The 10,198-nt window shown below is 37.2% G+C and overlaps 1 protein-coding gene across 1 annotated transcript; it reads right to left on the bottom strand.

Annotated features, from left to right (window-relative positions):
- Positions 1-1,653: 1,653 nt before the first annotated feature.
- On the bottom strand, positions 1,654-7,345 carry LOC145992146 (uncharacterized). Its single transcript, XM_083128416.1, has 3 exons — positions 6,563-7,345; positions 4,944-5,244; positions 1,654-2,750 (listed from the first exon to the last, which is right to left on the bottom strand). The coding sequence occupies exons 1-3, from the start codon at positions 6,620-6,622 to the stop codon at positions 2,554-2,556; spliced, it is 558 nt and encodes a 185-aa protein (XP_082984542.1). The 5' UTR covers positions 6,623-7,345; the 3' UTR covers positions 1,654-2,553.
- Between the last annotated feature and the right edge of the window lie 2,853 nt (positions 7,346-10,198).

Genomic DNA, 10,198 nt, shown 5'->3' with positions numbered 1-10,198 from the left:
TTGCCATTTTTCTAGTTATAGGCATTCAAGTTTACAAAAGAGAGAAAAAAATATCAAACAAGTGTTTGTTGTTAGTTTTAGCGGAGGTTAGTGCACTCGCGTGGCATGCAAAAGGAAAATATTTAGTGTCCTGATTTCTTTATGAAATTTATAAAATTTAGGGAAAATTTAGAATTTTAGAAACGGTACGTCAAGTTTGGCTTGTAAACACGTCCCTGTTCGGGAAAAGCCATTTATAACAATAATTAAAAATAATCCAAACCTAGGTTCGAACTCTAAACGCCCCCTATTATTATTTTATTTTTAATTATTGTTATAAGCAGATACGTTTTTTTAGCTGTCTAAGCTATGTTCATTGAACAGAACAATTATTGGTTTTAATTGTTTCCATATTCACTTTATTTATGCTGTAATCTTATTTTTTCTTTACTAGTATACGGACGAAATACAGTGTGTCTATAAAGTCACTTAACATTTCAATGAACTAATGACAAATCTTTTCTTTTTTCCAAGTGATTTGATAAAATGTACTCTATAGAAGAGAGAATAGCCGTTGTTCGTGCTCGTCTGCGTGGAATGACGTATGAACAGGTGCGGACGGACTTCACTCGGAAATTCAGAAAACCAGGCCCTACCAGGCTGACTATTAAGAACCTGGTCAACAAATTCAAGTGAACAGGTAGTGTTGAGGATGAAGAACGTTCTGGTACGCCAGCCATAACACCACAAATTGTGGAAAATGTACAGGACGCGATCACACGTAGCCCCACCGTATCGACCACGAGACTCAGTATCCATAATCCCAGCATCTACCAACTGTGGCTCATAGCACGGTGGATTGGGGCACACCAAGCTTCGTACTATGCACCAACAGGATGGGGCACCACCCCATCTTGCCATCATCGTTCGTGATAACCTAAACGAAGTTTTCACCGGTAGATGGATTGGTCGTGTCTCGCAACGAGGAGTTGTACCCCCCCCCCCTCGATCTGATCCCCTTAGACTTTTTCATTTGAGGGTTTATCAAGTCTAAGGTGTACGGGGTGAGGATCCACAGCATAGCCCAGTTGAAACAACGCATTACGGCCGCAGTTGCTGAGATTACACCAACTATGTTGGAGAAGGTGTTTCGGGCTGTGGTGGATTGTTGGCATATGTGCCTAGACTTGGGGGTGGTCACATTGAGTTATACTGATTTTGTGTCCTACTGTGATATATGTTTCAGTACATATTGTATTTTGTACCATAAATCCTGTTCATGCAGAAATGTTAAGTGAATTTATAGACACCCTGTACAATTTTTTTTGTTACATCTGTCGTTTCTTTTCGATTGTACATGTGATACAATAAGGAAACTTTCGCTACTTTGATCACTTGAAATATCCACATTTAATACCTATTCACAGCACCAGATGTAACTGGATTGTGTTACGGTTGCTGTTATGATATTTTAAGCATCAAAACATGCTTCTAAGACCTCTGTGGTGGAGTGGTTAGTGTAACGTGCTAAGACGCCAGAAGTTTCGGGTTCGTATCCCAGCCTGGGCATGGATTTTATTTGTGTCCCTTCATCAGTTTCATCAAATCACTCATCCTGATTGTCGCAATTATCCAAAAGTTAGAAAAGGCGATGTGAAATAAAATAAATTAAACATCTGTTGAGATGTTTATGTGCAGAACATACTATGTACAAATTATATATTAAAGAGAGAGTACATCATAGCATCAACTTAGTATGGTGAATTAGTTTGAAGTTACAAATGAAGCATTTCAGTTAGATAGCATATTTAAAGTACATCTTTTAATATTACTGTATACGGATTTGTTTTATATGCAACACGCAGAAGGGGCTTCAAATATATACAGTAGAAGGGAATCCAAAATAATTTTAGAAACATGTGAACATTTGTTATGCTGAATATACCGTACGTACTAACTGAATCTTCATATATTTTGTTATTTGTTATATGCAAACAATTTTGTTTTGTTGATGTATATCTAACCTATGGCAAAAATGTTTTGAGAAATGTGAAACTGACATTTTCAGTTTATACATTTCGACTTCGAAATCTATTTTTGTGTGTTAAAAGCATGAACATCTAATAGTCAACTCTCCTTAGTTTTAACGGCACATTATGAAGAGCTACTATAAAAGCATAACTTTTTCAAACAATTGTGTACTTGAATATCTCTATTATAATTTCAATAAGTAGAACATTTCACGTTTATAGGTTGTCTGTTTGTTTGAAATTCAAACACTACGAATACATCCACGATTGCAAACCCAAAGAAACGACGTATCACATAATCACACAATTTTCTTGGAAAACACAATATTCCATCCCTCTAGTATCGTATCGTAATTAGGAACATATGGCAATATCACTTGCATTATGGGACTGTAAACAAACATACTTTTTCATCAAGAAGTATGTTATTTTAATATGTAGAATGATTTTTCAAAACGGCTGTACTTTCATTCAGTGTTCTTTGCTTCTTTTGTATGTACACATCTTTATTTGACAGTTGATAGAATTTCAGTCTTTCACTGGTTCAACCACCAAAGTTCCTATTCTGTTTACGAGTTTGTCTTTCACTGTTTAGTCTGTTGTGGACTCCAGCCTCACGCATCCTTTGATTATTGTCCCCAGCTTCTGTTGTGGATCCTTGTCTCCCTTCCGAATTCTGCATTCGTTGACCTGCCCCAGGTTTTGGGACGTTTAATCTCGAACAATTTCCGTTGTCAGGAACTGAAATTGCATTTTAAAAAATTAAATAGCCAATAGTTTGAATTTAAAAAATATATAATCTGGAATGATTTAGTCACATGCATGACTTCAATATTTGGGAATTTATAGAGACTCTTTGCAGTGAAAGGCGTGTGTGGGCGTCTTACATTAGAAATTATGTGAACACTGCTGAGACACTATATCTTATTTTACAATACTAAAAGAATGATCCCACGTAAAAGTATACAAAGCAATTTTATATTTAGCCTCTCATTCTATATTATAAAATAATTTAATTCCTGGAAATCTTTAAACACAAAGCATTTTCCAATCAGTAATATTTTCATTTTACTCTTTAATGCCGTGGATCTCTTAGTACTTTTGTAACACTCTAGTTCTCGTCATAGGCGCAAGATGTCGTCAGTCCCGCAGTGTTTATCGCAAAGACTGCCAATAAATTACACGAAAAACCTCACGTAACGTATGTCCAAAATACTAAAAAGATAATTAATAATAATCGACACATGCTCACACAGCATTATTTTTCGTGTTGTTTTCAAATTTGATTTGTTCTTTCATGTGTTCGAATACCTTCGTCGCACAAGAAAGATATCATATCATTATTCTGTATTCCAAGAGAAGGGAATATTTTTATTTTATTTGTCTATGGATATTGTGGTTTATTTACCAAATAAAATGTTGACTTTCATGTCACGTACGACCAGTGGCGGCGATTAGGGAGTGCGAGGGGGGCAAGTGCCCCCCCTTTTTGCCCCTGCACTATTCTAAACCTTATCGACAAACGGAAAGTAAACTGTCCTTGCCCCCTTCATTTTTTACACCTTGCCTCTCCCCTACTTTTGGAACCGCCACTGTGTACAACTTATTCTTTAAAATGCTACATCACAAATAAAAACAACGCTTAGTCGCATCGGAAATGTAGGCAGCCTCTGCTTCCTACAATTCTAATGTTACATTTATTTAACAGGGTCCATTAACATAAAATAAATATAAATCACCTCCAGTAAGACTGCTGAAAACCGTATGTGCTTGCATGTATGTTTAAAATTGAAAAACATATATTTCGCGATAAAAGTATCTAAATGCAATTAATGGTATGTTATGCTCTGAGACAAGTCAACATTGCAAGTCGTCACTTATACGTGCATGCAGAACATAGTCCCGCTTAACCTGGTTCCTTTCTGATGCACTTGTGCAGCTTCAACAATATAGTTATTTAATTTATAATATGTGTACAAAATTGCACATACATTAACAGATACATCGATTAAAGGAGAACTTAGAATCTTAGATTCTACAAATGGACAGATTATTCCACGTAAGAAGATCGAATCTAGGTCATGGTGTGGTAATTGATCAAGGTTCTAGCAAACATTTCTTGGGTATGTCTTTCAGTGTTCTATTTTCTACCCTAGGTGTGTATGGTTCGGAAGTTTTTTCAAGACTGAAGCGGAAGAAGCTTGCGCCTCGTTCACACGCGGATTAATACATAATATCTTACGGCAGGGTAAAGCTATCTCGGAGTATATGTAGAAGGAATGTATAACTATTATACATTGATTGATTTGGTTTAGTTTACTTCACTTTTCAGCCACTTTTGTCTAATCGCGAAGATGAGGATGAGTGATCATATGATGAAATTGATGAAGACACACTTAAAACACCCATGTCCAGGGCAGGATTCGAACCCGTCACCCCTTGAGCCGTAGCGCACAGTTCTTACTACTCCGTCACTGAGATCTGCTATTATATACTACTATGTTGATATATTTTATAATTGTATTATATGGGAATACAAGTTCTTTTTAAGTGCTGAGGACAGCATGATATGCCCGATATCACTAGACAGATGAAAAATTGAGAATTATTACGCAAGATATGATACATAAGATATCCTTGCACATAATTGTTTTAGTCGTAACTATCTGACTCTCAAAATAGGTACTGTGTCTCGGTAATCTCTGGAGCAAGGGAACGAAAACAAGTCATCTGCGCAAGTAGGACTCGAGAAGGTTCGACCAATGAACGCGTGAGAGGAGAAGTGAGGGCGTGGAGGGGAAAACGCTGCTCGAGCTACCAGCAGCGCACACTGCTTTGCTCCCCTTCTCTGCCGTTAATGCGACCTTGCTCCACAGATTCCCGAGAGAAATTCTTGAAAAATTTTGATACAAAGCAACAAAATATTTATATTACCTGTTCCAACTTGTCCATAGACCTCGAATGTGAGGTGTATCCTATCGTTACTTGTGACCGCTATCTCCACATAAGGCTCGATGATGACAACCTTTGTATAGCAGACCCCTCTCTCGCTGACGTGGTCGTACACCCTGAGGGCGATAATCTTGTTCTCGGAGTCTCCGGATCGTGGGTACCTAAAGTACCCGACGGCGCTGGAGAAATAGCTTCTCCCCTTCTCCAGGTCGCGTTTGAAGATAAGCGTGTCTGTAGGACGCACCACGCCCACGCTGATGGAGCTGAACCCTTTCGGAGGCGTCTGAAACCACCAGAAGAAAGTAATCAGTAGCCAATAATCTACGGTAGATTTCAGAACTAATCGACACGACTATCTTTAAAAAAAAACTACATATAACGGACTTTTTAATTCGAACTCCAAGAGAACACGAAAAAAGTTCGCATTAACAGAAACATCATGCCATTAAAGATCTTTTAAAGGGAAATAAAGTTCGAATTAAAGAGAGTCCACCGTGTGTGTGTGTGTGACCCAAGTACCAAAACATTAGCAACCAGTGTGATAATGCAGAAACCAAGGGGAGATTCCCCTTCACCCCCCTTCAAATAACACTCTACCTCCCGTTGTTGAACGTTCACACAAGTTCGCAACCTGAGGTCCAAGGTTTCCTTCTATAAGTGTACCTTTGTCAATGCCAACTCATCATCATTCATCCTAATCGACACGATTTGTAAAGCGCTAAGAGAATACAATCCACAATAATTCGTCAAGTCTCTTTAGGCATATAGATGATATCCTGATAGACTATATTTATTGCTGATGTTATTATAAGTATTATTATTAAAAAACTCAATATCCTGACCAAGGCAGAAATTTATTTTATTATAAAACATAAACTAAACGTAACGTTTCAACCTTCTAGCAAGGTCTTCTTCAGACTCTGCACCAAGTACAAATGTAACAAGGTACAAAACAGGACGATATACTAACTAACTAACTAACTAACTAACTAACTCCCTAGCCTTCTTAAACCCGAAGGTTCATGGCTGCAGCAACACAGGCCTTCCATCTTTCCCTATCTTGAGCAAGTTCTATCCAAGGCCTTATATTGCTGTTTCTTGACATTTTTTTTACAGTGCAGAGTTGTCAGCACGATATATAGGATATACAGGACGATATACATACAGAAAAATTACTCCCCTCCAGTTACATTTGTACTTGGTGCAGAGTCTGAAGAAGACCTTGCTAGAAGGTTGAAACGTTACGTTTAGTTTATGTTTTATAATAAAATAAATTTCTGCCTTGGTCAGCATATTGAGTTTTTCATATCATGGAAACAAGGCTTAATGGTGTTATAGTTGTATTATTATTGCAGTGAAACAATTTGATTTTGCTTCTGATAGGTAATTCACGGGTTTTTACCACTTTTAAAAGATATTAGCAATGCGAAAAGAAATTGTTCAACGCCTCCCGTTTCCACCATTCAAAAACCGAAAGAAAGTCTAACACACATATTCGCACTGAGAAATTTATAAAATACATTCAGAGCCTATATCAAATTAATTACTTGTCTATAAAGTAATTACTATTACAGTTAAAAGTAAAAACAAATCAAACTTACCTCGCAGTAAGTAATTATGATGATCTGTGCAATCCACGCCAGGAAAACTTCGAGAATCATATTGATCTTTTTTTAACTGACATCATTTGTTACTTAAAACTACTGCCTTCAGAACAAAATGTTGCGTTGTGAAAGCAATCGAAACACCGCTCAGGGTTAGCGTTCATGCTTTCCTCATAACGTTTCAAGTATCACTGGACAAAGAAACAATTTTTAGTTTATACTTGCAAAGCACGAACTGCTTGATTAGATTTGCATTAGCGACTGTTATTACGAAATTGCAAGGCACAAGCAGTAGCAATGCATTGGCACAAACCGAGGATTGACGTTACGAGTAGCTTTGCTCGAAGATGTTTTCGAATTCACACGATATGAAAGAAGGTCAAGTGAGTTTATGGTCGTCATTCAAATAGCACAGCAAATGGCAGCGAAGCTTTCATTTCTAAAAAATATCCTTGTGTGAAATTGACCACTTCAAATGCCTTTACCTATTGTTGTCGAGTTTCATGTCATGTTGGGCGATTAACACTGCATAGCTTGTGTGCAAACATGATGTACTTGCAACGATCTCGGAACATGATGATCCATGTTTCCTATACGACGTGAAAAGAAGTAGCTTCCAAATTATTAACAATTTGAAGCAGATAATGCCTGAATAGATGGAGCCTAATACTCTACTGTCTTCCCCTCTAAAAGTACAACACTCTGTTAAAATGTCATTCAATGCTCGATCTGCAAATAGCTTAAAACGTTTCTCTTCGATCGTGTGCACAGATGTTATTATTCCACTAGAATTGCTGCTCGCATTGTCTTGCAACTTTTATAGGAGACTTTAATGGGATGGTTTTCATTTTATGACCCATTTCAATTTGGTTCCGGAAACAAAAAGAGGTCTCGGAGATTTTCTGCTTTAATAGTCCACGAATCCAACAATGTAACAAGATACTACCATGATGCTAACATGCTCGAGTATATCTTCTGTGATATCAAAGTAAGCATGGGAAGTTATGGACACTGTGTTCGATGCGTAAACAATGTACAAAAATGATTCATATTGTCCAAGCCCAGGGTGGCATTTGAAGGGAACATGAGGGGAAACTCTCCCCTCTGGTTTCTGCATCTCCTCTATGGTTACTAATTTTTGCCACCTTGGAGGTTGGGGTATTATATATAGAATGTATATATGTAATATCCCAATGCTTCAAAAGTAATTACTAAATATATAATTTTAAGGTGCAGCACCTATCCAAAAATATAGCTGTTTTCAACCGATCGTTTGAGATACGTATTTTAGGACATGAAATCAAGTAAAATGAACACACTTTGTTGCACCTTTTTGTCAGATTAGCACATTTATCCCTTTGTACCCCTTCTTTGATGCTTCAGCACCTTTTTCCTTCCTATTCTTTCATGTTTTGTTTAAAAATTGGACAGAAAAATAAACGTTTTTCAGTCTTCTTGAGCAGTTACCAAAGCCAAACTTGGATTCAACTTGAGGAAGAATCCGGTTGTGGAAACCTTTGCAACTTCGACTGAATTTCCTTTCCGTGTGCTTACAAGATATGCTCCATTGGTTTCAGTTGATGTTGAGCGGAGTTTCCTCACACATAAGGATCTCCTGAGCTCAAAACGTCAGCGATTTACATTCGAAAACATAGAAATGGTGAGCGTAATCCAGTAAATGCTACGTTTACTTCCAAAATACTAGTTACTAAGAGAGATCTGCTTGTAAACTTAAACATAAATACTTCAGAATCACGTAGATACGTTGCAGATATGAAATTACTACATAAGATCATTAATGGAAACCTAAGATGCAGCATCCCACTTCATGAACTCTCCCTCAGAGTGTCCAGACATAAAACACGGAGCAAGGAGACTTTTAACACTGCAACTCCCAGACTATCACTCATACAACGTTCATTATTCCATAGGCTACAGAACAAATTCAGCATCATCTCAAACCAAGTAGATATTTTCAGTTCATATTCGTCTTTTATCACCAACTTAGAAAAAATTGTACATAAGTAATGCATTGTGAAAGTAATCTGTTTACCTTGGTAATGTCTTGGCTTGTTTATGTTTATAGTTATGTTTATATTTTGTTTATTTTATTTTATCTTGTTTCGTGTGTTCTTTTTAACACTAGGGTACTGTTTTACTGTTGTGTCTTTCCGGTTTAAATTGGCTTCTGCTGTACTGGAAATTGCAATATATAAATAAATAAATATACTCGTATTATTTGCTACAATGTTCAATAAAGAATGTCAACGTAACTGCTTCAGACCTGAATAAAGACATTTTTTAAAACATTTTCAGTACATTTTCTTCCACTTCCCGACCATAAAATTTTTAGCTTAAAATCCGTCCCCTAGTAATTACTGAAATTTCACTTTCGCTGGAACTTTTTTTAAATAACACACAGTCCAAACCAAGATGTAACGGATAACTGCTTCTTGAAGACCAACGAGGCTTTGTCGCCTGGAGTCGTGATGTCCTGTGTTTGTCCTTGTGTGTGCTGAATACCTCTTTACAGCCTCAGCTTTTAATTGGCAAAGAGATTTTATCCTCGATACAGTATAGTTTTAATTCTTGTTGAGTAATGAATGAATGAGTTTTAAAAATTAAGTTAGAACATTTTAATGGACATCCTTATTTAGTGCCTGCCCTCAATTTTGTTTTAGTTAAGGGGCTTTACCCAACAACCCCTCCCCCTGACCCCTCAGTTGAAAGTTTTGAATCCAAAATGGATTCTCAAGTTTTATTTATAATAATTATTATTATTTTTCAACAATATTTAATTTGGTCAGAAATGCATATATATCTGAGTAAGATCTTAAATTTCTGTTTTTCGCAATCGCTTTTCAATTTTGCAATTTTAATATTTCTGCAAGACCTCAAAACAGTAATTTTTGGATCATGAACTAATATGCAAATAAGAAAGTTTAATCTCTAGTTTTTTCTAAATATAGTATACACATTTATAGAAATTTACACCTGCAGAAGTGTGGACTCTGTGGAATAATATTCAGACCATCATATGTAGTTTCTGTTGGCATTTCGATGGAGGTACCTTAATTTCTCTCTTTTGCATGGATTTACAATTACCTGAAAAATATATCTTTCTGATAGTAACCCTATAGCGCTACAGCCTAATATTGGGCCCTGGCTTACCTACCGACTGCTGGCTTCCCTCCCACGCGGCCCAACAGGGGTGCGTGGAGATCGGGTGGTCGGCCCCACCAATCCCCAGCCGTTGTAGGACTTCGCCGAAACACAGGCCGAAAATTCCCGGAGACTGAACTCAAGATCGAACCCATGCCGTCCCGCAGCCGCCGTCCAAAGCAAGGTGCCTTAGACCGCACGGTCACGGAGGAGGACATATCTTTCTGATATTAATGTATAAAACTGACAGGAATTCACTTACTGAAAATGCGTTCACACTTTCCTTTGCACCGGTTTAAAAATGTGTTTAACACAAATTGTATTTCTGAGTAGCTCAAGTTATTTCAATAAATGCTCAGTTCCGAAGTTTTTAACGGTAACACTCCTTATAGAACTGTAACTATTTGGGGGGGAGCAAGATTGACGTAAAATTAAGTACATATGTAATTCCTGCTCCTATAGGGGAATTTG

This window comes from Lepisma saccharinum, chromosome 9 (assembly GCF_977018435.1).
Source record: "Lepisma saccharinum chromosome 9, izLepSacc3.1, whole genome shotgun sequence".
Classification (NCBI taxonomy): domain Eukaryota; kingdom Metazoa; phylum Arthropoda; class Insecta; order Zygentoma; family Lepismatidae; genus Lepisma; species Lepisma saccharinum.
This window is presented reverse-complemented; position numbering and strand designations above follow the sequence as displayed.

Coding starts and splice junctions, on each gene's coding strand:
- LOC145992146 (XM_083128416.1), bottom strand. CDS start 6,622: ATGATTCTCGAAGTTTTCCTGGCGTGGATTGCACAGATCATCATAATT. Junction 5,245..6,562: donor TCATAATTACTTACTGCGAG/GTAAGTTTGATT, acceptor TGGTGGTTTCAG/ACGCCTCCGAAAGGGTTCAG. Junction 2,751..4,943: donor CTATGGACAAGTTGGAACAG/GTAATATAAATA, acceptor ATGCAATTTCAG/TTCCTGACAACGGAAATTGT.